Source organism: Oncorhynchus masou, chromosome 25, assembly GCF_036934945.1.
Source record: "Oncorhynchus masou masou isolate Uvic2021 chromosome 25, UVic_Omas_1.1, whole genome shotgun sequence".
NCBI lineage: Eukaryota > Metazoa > Chordata > Actinopteri > Salmoniformes > Salmonidae > Oncorhynchus > Oncorhynchus masou.
This window is the reverse complement of record NC_088236.1, coordinates 44,687,578-44,703,663: the sequence shown is the minus strand read 5'-3', so window position 1 is coordinate 44,703,663 and position 16,086 is coordinate 44,687,578. Positions and strand designations below refer to the sequence as shown.

General features: G+C 42.6%; 1 protein-coding gene across 1 annotated transcript in view; it reads left to right on the top strand.

The window, feature by feature from the left end:
* Window positions 1-14,383, top strand: part of LOC135513658 (versican core protein-like) — a 50,648-nt gene extending 36,265 nt beyond the window's left edge. The window contains exons 5-11 of the mRNA XM_064936517.1: window positions 1,782-1,895; window positions 2,170-2,283; window positions 4,782-4,940; window positions 5,511-5,593; window positions 13,282-13,426; window positions 13,692-13,874; window positions 13,979-14,383. Coding sequence (XP_064792589.1) covers window positions 1,782-1,895; window positions 2,170-2,283; window positions 4,782-4,940; window positions 5,511-5,593; window positions 13,282-13,426; window positions 13,692-13,874; window positions 13,979-14,142 — 962 coding nt within the window. The 3' untranslated portion in view covers window positions 14,143-14,383. The remainder of the gene's footprint in view (window positions 1-1,781; window positions 1,896-2,169; window positions 2,284-4,781; window positions 4,941-5,510; window positions 5,594-13,281; window positions 13,427-13,691; window positions 13,875-13,978) is intronic.
* The last annotated feature ends 1,703 nt before the right edge of the window (window positions 14,384-16,086 follow it).

The window sequence follows — 16,086 nt, the reverse complement described above, 5'->3', positions numbered from 1 at the left end:
GGAATCAACAAGCATAGAACAGCCACCGGGTGTTTCCAGTTCAATGGAAAACACTGTGAGCTCAGTCCTATCTGATACAGATGAGGAGAGCTCAGGTGACCAGACTCCTCATATGTTTACCAAAGACTCACCAACTACTACAGTTTCTTCTCTGTATAGCACTAAGAAAGCTACAACATCTTCACAGGAATCTGTAACAGCCGAGAGTGAAGTCACTGAGCGAACAGAGAGACCAGCAGGCTCTGACAAACCGTCAGTTATTGATGATACTGAAAGCAACTCTGTCTTACCTTCTACAGATGACAAGAGCTCAGGGGACCAGACAAGTGAGAGTTTCACCACAGATGGTTTTGCACCAGAAGCTCCTCTCCTGGCTAGTACAGCCCCTCCAATTGTCTCTGTCCATTCCACTAAGGTGACAACGGAGGCCAATGTGATGATCCAGTTTGTCGCAACATTTTCCCCCAAACCAGACCTGACAACACCTGAGGCTTTGCTCCAAGAGGGCCTGTCTGAGATTGCATTTACCCATCGTTCCCAACCGGACATATTTTCAGAGGAAACGGCAATGCCCACAACCAGACCCATGCTGCCTGAGGAAGATTCAAGCCAGTCTGTTGACACTTTAACAACACCCGCTCAGAGCTCTGAATCAAATTGTGTCTCCACGGCCTCTCCAGTTAAGACTGATGCTGTACCATCTACATCAGAGGAAGAGGAACAGGTTGAAGCTTCAAGCCAGGTACCTACAACAGAGGATGTTTCTCCTAGTGCAGAGGGCAGCTCCGAACAAGAGGCCGAGGTCAAAGAAACAGCCATTTCTGCCATTGGCTCTCCTCTAACTGAGAAAGTGTTAGAAACTAAAGTGTATAGAACACCCACGACAGACGTTGATGAAGAAGTGGTCTATGAGAGTATTACAGAGCCCTTACAGGTTGAGTCGAAACCTTCCCTCATTGAAACCACCACAACACCTGAGGTAGAAGCGACCACGCTCAGCAGTGTCCCAACGAAGGCTCAGAAGATTGAGCGTGCGTCATCAAGTTCAGAGAGCAGTTCATCGAGCTGCTCGGAGGAAGAGTCAAACCCGTCTGTGACTCAGTCAGTATTGGACTCCTCCAGCTCTGAAAGCAGCTCAGGAAGCGGCTTGGAGAAAAAGGTGACCATAGTTTCCCCTGTGAAGCCGGAGAGTGACAAAGCAGAGGAGACCACCCCATCCCTCTCTGTTACTCAGGCAGAACTTGCATCCGCCATCACTGATTCACCCTCTCTCACGCATCCTAGGTCTGAAATTGAGTCAGCGGGTTCTGAGAGCAGTCCCGAAGGAAATACGGCTTCTGAAGTTGTTACTCCTGCCACTAAGATGCCAATGTGGGAAATGCCAGAGTACACAACTGTATCGCCAGCTGAAACACAGAGCCAGACAGAATCGGTCTCTATGATCCAAAGCACTCCTTCATCTGTGTCTGAGGAGGAGGAAAGTGTGGACTATGATAATGTATCAGGACCTACATTAGTCGAGGGTGAACCCCCCATCAAGGTAGTGGAAACTATCACTTCAGCTGAGACTGGAATGGATTTGGGCCAGATGACTGTTGATGAGATTGCAGGTATGTCATTTTTAAAAATGTTGGTCAATGATACAATGCTATTGTGTGTAATGGAAATAATATCATCATATCATACTTTTTAACATTTGCCATTTCACATTTGTCTTCTTCTAGAATGTGATATCAATTGAATGTTTGTTTTTCTCATTTTACTTCTGATCTAACCCACAGGCATCCACTCCTGCACTGAGAACATTTGTCTGAACGGGGGCTCTTGCTACAGGAGCGGACGTTTCCAATCTTGCAGCTGTGCCCCTGGCTACAGTGGAGATCGTTGTGAAACAGGTATGCCAGGAATGTTTTTTTTACTAAGCGTTGTAGAGTGTGATGATCAGTTCTCAATATGCTAATGAAATACATTTTAAAGAGGACACATTTTGGTGGCTTACTGGTGTAGCGTTGGTTGCATTAGCCATGTGCCGACGTTTGACGAATGGTAGGATCTGCATAATATTTGAATTCAGAGAGTTCTCCAGAAATATGTATTTGCCCGCCGCCACCATTTGTTTGTTTACCTAGGCAGTGTAATCTACCCATGTTATTTTAAAATTATTTTCAGACATTGATGAATGTCAGTCCAACCCCTGTCGCAATGGAGGTACCTGCATTGATGGCCTGAATTCCTTCACCTGTGTTTGCCTCCCAAGCTATGCTGGATTGTATTGTGATGAAGGTATGTTTGTTACAATTTCCATGGGATCTGTCAGTATGATCCTCTCTGTGTCGAACATATCAGCTGAATCAAATCATTTGATCAGATACTGGTTTTAGGTTGTTTCAGGCTTTTTAAATGGTATGTCCGACCTACAGTGTATCCACACATTAGAGCACTTGTACATACAAGTGAGAATATGACAGAGTAAAATAAACTACGTCATTGTTCGTAGCAATGGTGTGAGGTGCTCCATCGCTGGTTTCTTAATTCACACCGAAATACATCACGCATCATTGAATTTAGGTAACAGAGGAAAAACATTTGGCATTGTTTTGAGAAAAGTATCTCCAGATATTGTGTGTGTGTGTATGTGTGATCTATCTTAATATGTGATCAGTTACCTGAGCCCTTGGGAAATAGAGTGGGACGATGAGACCGAGTCATTAAAACACTGGAGTTAGAGTAGAAATGGGATGGTCACCTCCCACCTCACAGTATAGCTCCATCCAGTGCCTTCTCCATAACACCTGCTGCGTTCCACTCACAGACAGTCTCTGAGTCATAAACATCTTTATTTATGTCTTCAGGACATCCACATTTTACAGGCCTTAGTGTCGGCCTCAGGCACTCATACTAATAAGATATAGGGTAGTGTTACTAAACACATTGCCAGGGGCTACAGTCTCTACAAATTCCACATGACTGGAAACACAATGGCCTAATAAAGAAATCACAGACATTTGGTTGATGCCCACCCAGTCAAGTTGTAAAGGAATTTACCAGTACAGGTGTGCTAGTCTTAATCAGCTCAACAATGATGCAATCATTCACTGGACTTAAGCAGGGACTGTGAAAGGAATCAGTAGTAGACATTACTGGATTTGTTCCACAGAACCTGGGTCCGGACACTCGTTGACATTGATGGGTGTGATAACTAAGGATGATGCCATCCAGACCAACTCATAGCCTCTTATTCGAGTCCATAGCTTCGCTGCACCCCATTTTGACCCTATTGTGTTGACCAAGGGCATTATCCACATTGGTCAGTTTGTCCCGACCACACCTCGAATGTTGCTGCTTTCACTCCTCAGCGAGCCAGGGCCGGATCCTGTGTGCTAAGACCCAGCTGTTTTCTAAGGGTCTCGTGCCAGAGGAGAAACAGTAAGGTTGGACAAACAGAGAAAAGGCCATGATTAATCCATTGGGTTGTGCAGCTGTATCGAGGGAGTAACCATGACAAGAGAGAGAGAGAGTAAATAGTAAATAGATGTGTCACAGTAGTACACACAAGCACACAACACACACACACACACACACACACACACACACACACATGATTGCATCATGACAGGGTTACAATCAAAATGGTTAATGAAATCTGATATTGAAAAAAGATACATAGATAACCGCGAGTGTAGGCTACCGAAGGGCTGTGCTTACACAGGCAGTCCAATTGTGATATATTCTTTTTCTCCACAAATTGCTTTTGGACCAATCACATCAGATCTTTTTCCGAGCCGACCAAAAGACTAATAAGTGTAAACAAGATCGGAATTGGGCTGCCTGTGTAAATGCAGCCCTTGTGTGATGAGGTTAGGAGATGTTATTCTTCCACTATGTCTGTTAGAAACTTGAGGGGATTGATAGCTAAACAATGTGTCATGCTTCATACTTAGATTCTTATTTTGGGAAACGCCTGGCTTGGTTCCAATTATAGTAACGGCTGTAGGAATCGCCAGCTGATGCAAATCTATATTAGGAATTGCCAGCTGATGCTCAACTATATTCTAGAATATTAATGGTACCAATTAATTAATGGTACCAATTCAGGGGTTTCCCAACACAATTATCCATATATGCAGAATGTGACCTGTGAACCTCTGTAACTATTCACCTAGCGGAGCTATATCAATTACATTCCAAAACCGTGGTCTTACAGTATTTCACGTTTAATTAGCTGTGCTGAGAACAATATCCTTACAATTGTTTAGCATCGACCTGAGATTTGGGGAAGACACCGTGCACACAGCTATCCAGGGTGTTTGTGTGACACTCCTGCTGTTGTCGACCCTGAGTGTCTTTCTTTGTTTGACCTTCCCACTCGTTTAGTGGTGCTGGGGGGTAAAGGAGACAGCGGCCATATCCTGACCCTGAGAGACAGAAATACAGTGAGAGCAACAGCGCTAATTAGTGTGTCCGAGATAGCAGCAGAGCCAGACGCACAGTACCCTGCTCTCTGTCTTTCTCCCAAATATCTCCTTAATCTATATGTTATGCACTGGAGGATTAGTAACAAACAAAGATAAACATGCAGATAGGACAAGGCTCCGACAGGTGCTGGACAGATTGGACATTCTTAAATCTTAAGGCAGACTATTTTTCAGTGAAATAATATTGAAAGGGTATTGGAATACGTGTAACCTTTGTATCCACTAATCATATTACCCCTCTCTCTCTCTTTCTCTCTCTCTCTCTCTCTCTCTCTCTCTCTCTCTCTCTCTCTCTCTCTCTCTCAGACACTCAGACGTGTGACTACGGCTGGCATAAGTTCCAGGGACACTGCTACAAGTACATCCCCCAGAGGAGGAACTGGGATACAGCGGAGAAGGAGTGTCGGGTACAGGGGGCACACCTCACCAGCATTCTCTCCCATGATGAGCAGCAGTTTGTCAACCGTAAGTGTGATATCACACATGCACGTACACGACACACAAACCACACTGTTAGTTGCACACAAGACACAACCAACTAGTAGTTCAAAGTATTTGCATTACCGGACAGGAAAGCAGACAGACACTCTTGCAGAGAAGAATGCTCAATAACACAGTATTAACAACCTGTAAATTACTTCTACGGCATGTCACAGACAGTATACCTCCTAAGGCACAACCCCTGCAGGGTAGCAGCCAATAGTAGGATTATCCTATATATATATATATATATATATATATATATATATATATATATATATATATATATATATATATCTGGAACGTATTTCCAGAAACACCAGGGGATTTCCAACACATGTATCCCCATGCTGCTTGCCTTAAAGTCAGCATTTGCTCATCTCATCAGTGTATATGGGCTGTGGAGTTAAATAGGCATAGTGGATGACTACAGTAGTTTTCTGGCTGGTATTTAAAAAATGCCTCTCTCTGTTTATGGAGGGACTGAAAGCTGCCTAATGAGGCAGTGGAATCAAATCATTGACCTCCTGTGTTTCATTGTGCCGTGCACGCCAGGTCTTGGACAGGACTACCAATGGATCGGCCTGAACGATAAGATGTACGATAATGACTTCCGCTGGACCGACAGCATGCCCATGGTAAGAAGGGGTTCTCACACTTTTTAGCCTCAATAAACAGTGTTGAATCCTGTTAAATATGTTGCTGACACCACCATCTGGGTGGCTATCACCCGAGTGGCGCAGTGGTCTAAGGCACTGCAATTCAGCGTCACTACAGACACCCTGGTTCAAATCCAGGCTGTATCACAACCGGCCGTGATTGGGAGTCCCATAGGGCGGCGTACAATTGGCCCAGCGTCGTCCGGGATTGTCCGGCATATGCCGTCATTGTGAATAAGAATTTGTTCTTAACTTACATTGAAAAAGATTATCCTGAAGTAGTGAAAAAATAAACTCACTGTGGTCACTTTCTCATGACGCACACTACTTTGTCCTCAACACCCTGTTGAGAGCACTGGCTTGGTGTCACGCTACACTATATGTCCAGTGACATCGGGTGCCACTCAATGACAACAATCTCTGTCCTTCACAAACTTTAACAATAAAAAAAAGAGCCACTAGGTGTGCCCTCAGTATGTAGCGTTATGCGTCTGCTCAAATGGAAGTGTGTTTGTTTATGGTCGTGTAAACTTACTGCAGATTCCCCTCACTAAACAGGAAAGTGGTTAATCGCTACTTTCAGCTCCGTTAAACAGATTAACTCTTCACTTCAAAGATAAGAGCCCACCATCACCAGGGGAGGCTGGAAGGGGGAGGGACAGAGAGTGCCTGGGGGGCAGGAGATAAGTTGTGTCCGTTTGCAGCAGGATCCCCTCTCAGCTGAGAGAGATAGGAATGAAGGTGTCAGTGATGCAGGATCGAGAGGAGCTGACAGGCACAGACAGGTACAGGCCTCCCACTCTCCCCCTTCTCCTCAGGAAGCACAGCAGGCACCCGGGGGAAGGGCCACCAACCAGCAGCCAGACACACAGATGGGCAGCACCTGTGCACGGCAGCAGATAGAGAGAAGGGGAGGGGGGTAGGGTAGTGGGCCTGGGTGGGTGGTCAGCTTTACTGTATCTCGGCTTTATCTGGGAGCAGAGTGTATTAACATAACCGGTATTAAATAATCTCTTGCGTAAGAAGCTGGACAGAAGAAGAAAAAAAACACATTAGAAGTACACTACATTTCAAAAGTTTGGGGTCACTTAGAAATGTCCTTGTTTTTGAAAGAAAAGCACATTATTTATCCATTAAAATAACATACAATTGATCAGAAATACAGTGTAGACATTGTTAATGTTGTAAATGACTATTGTAGCTCGAAACGGCAGATTTTTTTTTATGGAATAACTACCTAGGCGTACAGAGGCCCATTATCAGCAACCATCACTCCTGTGTTCCAATGGCACGATGTGTTAGCTAATCCAAGTTTATAATTTTTAAAGGCTAATTTATCATTAGAAAACCCTTTTGCAATTATGTTTGCACAGCTGAAAACTGTTGTACTGATTAAAGAAGCAATAAAACCAGCTTCTAGACTAGTTTACTATCTGGAGCATCAGCATATGTGGGTTCGATTACAGGCTCAAAATGGCCAGAAACAAAGAACTTTCTTCTGAAACTTGTCAGTCTATTCTTGTTCTGAGAAATGATAGCTATTCTATTTGAGAAATTGCCAAGAAACTGAAGATCTCATACAACGCTGTGTACTACTCCCTTCACAGAACAGCGCAAACTGGCTTTAACCAGAATAGAAAGAGAAGTGGGAGGCCCTGGTGCACAACTGAGAAAGAGGACAAGTACATGAGACTGTCTAGTTTGAGAAACAGGCGCTTCACAAGTCCTCAACTGACAGCTTCATTAAATAGTACACCAATACACCTGTCTCAACGTCAACAGTGAAGGGGCGACTCCGGGATGCTGGCCTTCTAGGCAGAGTTGCAAAGAAAAATATATATATCAGACTGGCCAATAAAAATAAAATATTAAGATGGGTAAAAGAACACAGACACTGGACAGAATAACTCTGCCTAGAAGGCCAGCATCCCTGAGTCACTTCTTCATCGTTGCTGATAATGGGCCTCTGTACGCCTATGTAGATATACCATTAAAATCAGCCGTTTGAAGATACAATAGTCATTTAGAACATTAATATGTCTACACAGTATTTCTGATCAATTTTATGTTATTTTAATGGGAAAAATATGCTTTTCATTCAAAAACGAGGAAATTTGTAAGTGACAACAAACTTTTAAACGGTAGAGTACATATACAGTTGAAGTCAGAAGTTTACATAAACTTAGGTTGGAGTCATTAAAACTTGTTTTTCAACCACTCCACTGGGAATGTGGTGAATGAAATAAAATATGAAATTAATCATTCTCTCTCTCTATTATTCTGACATTTCACATTCTTAAAATAAAGTGCTGATCCTACCTGACCTAAAACAGGGAATTTTTACTAGGATTAAATGTCAAGAATTGTGAAAAACTGAGTTCATATGTATTTGGCTAAGGTGTATGTGAATGTCCAAATTCAACTGAAACACGCACGGCCTTGATTCTCAATTAATTAAGGACATGTATAAATTCTACTGTGTGTGTGTGTGTGTGTGTGTGTGTGTGTGTGTGCGCATTGTAGTGTGTGTGTGGGGGGGGGGGGGGGTGAAGAGCCTGTTTGATTATTTTGTGGAGGATGCAGGGGGCTGTTGTGGGGTTGCCCAAGCGGGTGTTTGTTGAGTCAGTCAGCAAAGCAGGAAGCTGATGTGTTTGCTAACCGTAATAACAGGGTCCCTGCATGGGGCCTTAGGGAAGGAATGGGGAGAGAGGGGGGGGGGTCACAGCTTTGGACAGACTATTTGAACAAAAAGTCTCGCTGAGAGATGGTAGCTCTGATCAATGCAGCAGTGCATTCCAAGCAGCTCTGAAGCTGTGTCAATCTATACTCTACATGTACAGTTGAAGTCGAAAGTTTACATACACCTTAGCCAAATACATTTAAACTCAGTTTTTTACAATTCCTGACATTTAATCCTAGTAAAAATTCCCTGTCTTGGGTCAGTTAGGATCATCACTTTATTTTAAGAATGTGAAATGTCAGATTAATAGTAGAGAGAATGATTTATTCCAGCTTTTATTTCATTCATCATATTCCCAGAGGGTCAGAAGTTTACATACACTCAATTAGTATTTGATAGCATTGCCTTTAAATTGTTTATCTTAGGTCAAATGTTTCGGGTAGCCTTCCACAAGCTTCCCACAATAAGTTGGGTGAATTTTGGCCCTTTCCTCCTGACAGAGCTGGTGTAACTGAGTCAGGTTTGTCTGCCTCCTTGCTCACACACATTTTTTCAGTTCTGCCCACAAATGTTCTATAGGATTGAGGTCAGGGTTTGTGATGGCCACTCCAATACCTTGACTTTGTTGTCCTTAAGCCATTTTGCCACAACTTTGGATGTATGCTTGGGGTCATTGTACATTTTGTGAAGTGCACCAGTCCTTCCTGCAGCAAAGCACCCCCACAACATGATGCTGCCACCCCTGTGCATCACGGTTGGGATGGTGTTCTTCAGCTTGCCAGCATCCCTCTTTTTCCTCCAAACTTAACGATGGTCATTTTGTCCAAACAGTTCTATTTTTGGCAGTTTTGGAGCAGTGGCTTCTTCCTTGCTTAGCGGCCTTTCAGGTTATGTCAATATAGGACTTTTACTGTGGATATAGATACTTTCGTACCTGTTTCCCCCAGCATCTTCTCAAGGTCTTTTGCTGTTGTTCTGGGATTGATTTGCACTTTTCGCACCAAAGTACGTGCATCTCTAGGAGACAGAACACGTCTCCTTTCTGAGTGGTATGACAGCTGCGTGGTCCTATGGTGTTTATACTTGCATACTATTGTTTGTGCAGATGAACGTAGTACCTTCAGGGGTTTGGAATTTTCTCCCAAGGATGAACCAGACTTGTGGATGTCTACACATTTTTTTCTTAGGTCGTGGCTGATTTCTTTTGACTTTCCCATGATGTCAAGCAAAGAGGCACTGAGTTTGAAGGTAGGCCTTGAAATTCATCCACAGGTAAACCTCCAATTGACTCAAATTATGTCAATTAGCCTGTCAGAGGCTTCTAAAGCCATGAAAAACATTTTCTGGAATTTTCCAAGCTTTTTAAAGGCACAGTCAACTTAATGTATGTTAACGTCTGACCCACTGGACTTGTAATACAGTGAATTATAAATAAATTGATAAAGTGAAATAATCTGTCTCTGAACAATTGTTGGAAAAATTACTTGTGTCATGTACAAAGTCGATGTCCTAACCAACTTGCCAAAACTATAGTTTGTTAACAATAAATGTGTGGTGTGGTTGAAAAACGAGTTTTATTGACTCCAAGTGCATGTAAACTGTTGACTTCAACTGTGTGTGTGTGTGTGTGTGTGTGTGTGTGTGTGTGTGTGTGTGTGTGTGTGTGTGTGTGTGTGCGTGTGTGTGTGTGCATTGTAGTGTGTGGAAGCAGAGTTACACTAATTATTCCAGGCATATTTTGTACGTGGGATGTGATGACATTGGAAACGTGTCCACGACAGGAGGTTGATGGCACTTTAATTGGGGAAGACAGACTTGTAGTAATGCCTGGAGTGGAATAGGTGGAATGGTATCAAATACATCACACACATGGTTTGAATCCATTCCATTTGCTCTGTTCCAGCCGTTATTTTGAGCCGTCCTCCCCTCAGCAGCCTCCTCTGGTGTACACTCTTAGAAAAAAGTGAAAGGCTTATTTAGCTGTCCCCATAGGAGAACCCATTTTGGTTCCATGTAGAACCCTTTTTGGCTCCATGTAGAACCTTCTTTGGAAAATATTTTTCAAAATAGGGTTCTTCAAAAGGTTCTTCTACGGGAACAGCCGAAGAACAGTTTTAGGTTCTAAATAGCACCTTTTCGTTTCTAAGACTGTATTGTACAGTGACGATAACAAGGCATTGAGAAGCCTCTGTCTCTTAACCCCACTCTCACCTTGTTCGGAAAAACATCCTGATTTAGGAAAATGATATTGTTGGTGTAGCTTTTGGAATATACTTTCTATGGATGAATTGATAATATTCTGTATTCCAAAATGGATCTGTGTCCACCATCTTACAAATTGGCAACATGACGTTGTATTTCTAGTAGAAACCTTATATTTCTCATGACTATTTCCATGCTGCACAGCACAAATTCTGTAGCAGTGTAAATGTGTATCTGAGCAGGGCTTACATGCTCAGTTTATTTTGTGTTTTGACTTCTTTTCTCTTCCTTTGTTTGGCTTTGAAGTGAAGCCTCTCTCAGAAAACTCTGTACAATTATGTCATAGTGTAGCTGGTCTTGCAGTATCCTTTGGGGTCTCTGAGGCAGCAGCGTGGATGGGGTGATGTGAGGGTAGAGGACAGAAGGGTGGATGGGGTGAGGACAGAGAGGTGGAGAGGGTGAGGATAAAGGACAGGGGTGGAGGGGGTGAGGATAGAGGACAGAGGGGTGGATAGGGGTAAGGACAGAGGACAGAGGGGAGGAGGGGGTTAGGATAGAGGCTAAGAGGGTGGTCAGAGAGACAGAGTGGAGGGGGTGAGGACAGAGGACAGAGGGGAGGAGGGGGTTAGGATAGAGGCTAAGAGGGTGGTCAGAGAGACAGAGTGGTCAGTTTGAAAGTGGGGGAAAATGAAAAGTTATTTAGCTTAAGTGACAGTACATTTTACAACTCTTCACCTGATCTTGTTTATAAGTAAACATGTGTTTAAATAATAAATATAATTTATAATATAATTTATTAAAAAAGTTTTTGCTGTGATGTCTATAGGGCCACAACATGACCATTATAATAGTGACAGATGTGTCAAAAGTCTGTATTGATCTGAACAGGAAAAAGGAAAATAGCGCCCTCGTGTGGGGAATCTAAGAATCACATACAGCAGTCACGTTCAGAAATTGCCTCACCAACCTAACTATACTGAACAAAAACATGCAAAGTGTTGGTCCCATGTCTAATGAGCTGAAATAAAAGATCCCAGAAATGTTTCATACACACAAAAGCGTATTTCTCTCAAATGCACAAATTTGTTTACATCACTGTTAATGAATATTTCTCCTTTGCTAAGATAATCCATCCCCCTGACAGGTGTGGCATATCAAGAAACTGATTAAACATCATGATCATTACACAAGTGCACCTTGTGCTGGGGACAATAAAAGGCCACTCTAAAATGTGCAGTTTTGTCACACAACACAATGACACAGGTGTCTCAAGTTTTGAGGGAGTGTGCAATTGGCATGCTGACTGCAGGAATGTCCACCAGAGCTGTTGCACAAATTTGTTTACATCACTGTTAATGAATATTTCTCCTTTGCTAAGATAATCCATCCCCCTGACAGGTGTGGCATATCAAGAAACTGATTAAACATCATGATCATTACACAAGTGCACCTTGTGCTGGGGACAATAAAAGGCCACTCTAAAATGTGCAGTTTTGCCACACAACACAATGACACAGGTGTCTCAAGTTTTGAGGGAGTGTGCAATTGGCATGCTGACTGCAGGAATGTCCACCAGAGCTGTTGCTTGATAATTTAATGTCTACCATAAGCCACCTGAAATGTCGTTTCAGAGAATTTGGCTCTACGTCCACCCGGCCTCACAACCGCAGACCACGTGTATGGTGTCCTGTGGGCGAGCGGTTTGTGGATGTCAACGTTGTGAACAGAGTGCCCTATGGTGACGGCGGGGTTATTGTATGGGCAGGCATAAGCTACGGACGACGAACACAATTGCATTTTATTGATGGCAATTTCAACGCACAGAAATATCGTGAGGAGATCCTGAGTCCCATTGTGAGGCCCATTTCTTTTAAAGTATCTGTGACCAACAGATGCCGATCTGTATTCCCAGTCATGTGAAATCCATAGATTAGGGCCAAATGAATTTATTTAAATTGACTGATTTCTTCATATGAACTGTAACTCAGTAAAATCTTTGAAATTGCTGCAATATTTTTGTTCAGTATACAGTACATACTGAAAGGCTATTGGTAACACAGACTGAAAATGTGAAACCAATGGCATTTGTTTTATATTTTCAACAGCAGTATTGCTCCCTCCTGCTGCATCAAACAATGCATCTTACACATTATTGGTAAAAGCCCAAGTTCCTTTATTATCAATAGAATCTAACTTGGTACACTTATGTGCAATAGCAAGGGGGAGCTGGTGGGTCATGTTAGGGGTAAGAAATATGTGTGATTTACTGTGATAGTGAATGTACTCATTGTGTAGCCTTAAGACTGGACTATCACTGATCATATCTACTGTTCCAATTGTACCCCAGAGATAAGCAGTGTTGTCAGCATGCTGTTAGCTGTCGTTCTTAGGGAGACAGAGTATGTGTTTCTGTATTGTATGGGGTAGGACAAAGTGAGACACTTGCTAGTGGAAAATCTCTAAGGTGTATTTACGGAGATCCTGGTCTGATCCTATTTGATTTAGTGGTATTCCAATTGCTTGTTTATGACTTATGATTTATTGATGATACACTGATCATATATTTGACTTGTGTTTTATATGGTATTGCATCAGATTTTATATATGTTTCTCCAAGATGTTGAAATAAACATAATCCTAAACCTGATGATGCTGAGGTGGATGCTGATGAGGACGCCGATGAGGACGACGATGATTATGATGCTGCTGCTGCTTACTGATGATGATGATGATGATGATCTTTTCATAATAGTTTGTTTCTGTTCTTTCTTTCCCTCCCCACCAGCAATACGAAAACTGGCGCCCCAACCAGCCGGACAGTTTCTTCTCGTCTGGAGAGGACTGTGTGGTGATGATCTGGCACGAGGACGGCCAGTGGAACGATGTGCCCTGTAATTATCACCTCACCTTCACCTGCAAGAAAGGCACAGGTAAGACAAACGTTGTTTTTTGTCGTTTTGATTTTGATTTTCTTTGAAAACAATACTTTTTGCCATATTTTAAAAAAGGGAGTGTGTTCACCACAACTACACAATGTATAACATGCAGTGCCTTGTTGAGAGCTATTTCAATCCACTGACTGTGTACATTATTCATTCATCCATCCATTCATCAATCCATCCATCCATCCATTAATCTATTCAGCCATCCATTCAGCCATCCATTCTTCCATCTACCCCTGTGTGTTCTCCTCAGTGGCCTGTAATCAGCCCCCTCTGGTACAGAATGCTCAGACCTTCGGCAGGACGAGGTCACGCTATGAGATCAATGCTCTGGTGAGGTATCAGTGTAAGGGCGGCTTCATCCAGAGGCATGTGCCAACCATCCGTTGCCGTGGAGATGGCCGATGGGACATCCCCAAAATTGCTTGCATGAGTCGTAAGTACAATAGATTGATTAATTGACTGATTCTAGTGAGGATACCTTTGTTTACTGGTTTTCACTCCACATTTTCCGACAAAGTGCTATTGTTTCTTCCTCAGCATCAAACTCCCAAAGGGCATTCTCAAGGAGGCACCAGAGCTACAGCCTGTTCAGCAGTAATAACTACAAGTGGCGGTCCGACGAGGCAGAGGCCCGACACCGTCCTCACCATCGAGGAAGGAGATTGAAGAGATTGGCGAACAGGCGAAACAGAAGACAGTGATCGCCGTGGTTAGGCTAGGTTACGCCTGCTCACAATCTGCACAATAGGAATGCATGACTGTCACTCATGTGGAGATGGGGTTTTTTTACGAATGAAAAAAGAAAAATACATTTGAACAAAAAAGGAACAAAAAAAACAAACCCAAAGGAAATGTGAAATTTTCTTACCATTTTGATGATGGAATCTTGGAATGACGTGCCTTTTCAAAGAATATTCTGATATAGGGACACTAATTTATAACAACGCCAAAGTGGATACCTTCCACTGGCTACTGGAAATTAAAGAAAAATAAACTCTCATGAGTTTGCTGGGGAAGAACTTTGAACCAAATAGTGCATTCATTAGACAGTCCTCTATTTTACACAGACTGAAGATTGTTCAACTCTTACATGGTGAAAAAGATACAGGGAAATACCAGTTTTTGTGAAATTATTGCGCTTGTGTTATGCAAAAGAATTCAAAACATTTTCAAATAGTCTGTTCTACGCAGCTCCTAACGCTCAAATGAATCCACAGTAACAAATACATCTCCCATTAAGGTCCTCTCCATAATCCGGAAATACAATTTCAAAGAAAGAGGATCTATCCTTGGGTTTAACATCAATAGAGCTCCTGTTGTTAAACATGATTACTGTATGTATTTTATGCAGTTTTTCATCCAAGATTTCATCTTTACCAGAGGAACGGAGCAGGCCCTGGGACTATTGGATGGCACACATCACTGACCAATCAGATTTCAGATCACTGAAAGAGAAAATAAACATGAGGGAGGCGGAGCCAATCAATTTAGAGTGCTTGTGAGGTCAGCTTTGAACAAATAACCATGTTCCTTATCATCAGCTGCAGCCTTCATCCCGTCTCATTCGTGTGTCGGAAGTTTAAATAAACCATAGCCAAATACATTTAAACTATGTTTTTCACAATTCCTGACATTTCATCCTTGTCTGTAATACCAACATGTTTTAAAAGAACAATAAGGTAACCTGCCTAGATGACTACTGACACATAGCACTCACGTCTGTCACCATGAAGTGCTTTGAATGGCTGGTCATGGCTCACATCAACACCATCATCCCAGAAACCCTAGACCCACTCTAATTTTCATACAGCCCAAACAGATCCACAGATGATGCAGTCTCTATTGCACTCCAAATCAAATCAAATTGCCCTTTCCGACCTCGACAAAAGGAACACCTACGGTTGAAGTCGGAAGAATACATACACCTTAGCCAAATACATTTAAACTCAGTTTTTCACAATTCCTGACATTTAATTCAAGTAAAAAATCCCTGTCTTAGGTCAGTTAAGATCACCACTTTATTTTAAGAATGTGAAATAGTCGAGACAATGATTTATTTCAAGCTTTTATTTCTTTCATCACATTCCCAGTGGGTCAGAAGTTTACATACACTAAAATAGTATTTGGTAGCATTGCCTTTAAATAGTTTTACTTGGGTCAAACGTTTCAGGTAGCCTTCCACAAGCTTCTCACAATAAGTTGTGTGAATTTTGGCCCATTCCTCCAGACAGAGCTGGTGCAACTATGCCTCCTTGCTCTCACACGCTTTCTCAGTTCTGCCCACACATTTTATATAGGATTGAGGTCAGGGCTTTGTGATGGCCACTCCAATACCTTGACTTTATTGTCCTTAAGCCATTTTGACTCACCACTTTGGAAGTATAATTGGGGTCATTGTCCATATGGAAGACCCATTTGCAATCAAGCTATAACTTCCAGACTGATGTCTTGAGATGTTGCTTCAATATAACCACATACTTTTCCTTTCCTCATGATGCCATCTATTTTGTGAAGTGCACCAGTCGCTCCTGCAGCAAAGTACCCCCACAACATGATGCTGCCACCCTCGTGCTCCACGGTTGGGATGGTGTTCTTTGGCTTGAAAGCCTCCCCTTTTTTCCTCCAAACATAACGACGGTCATGAT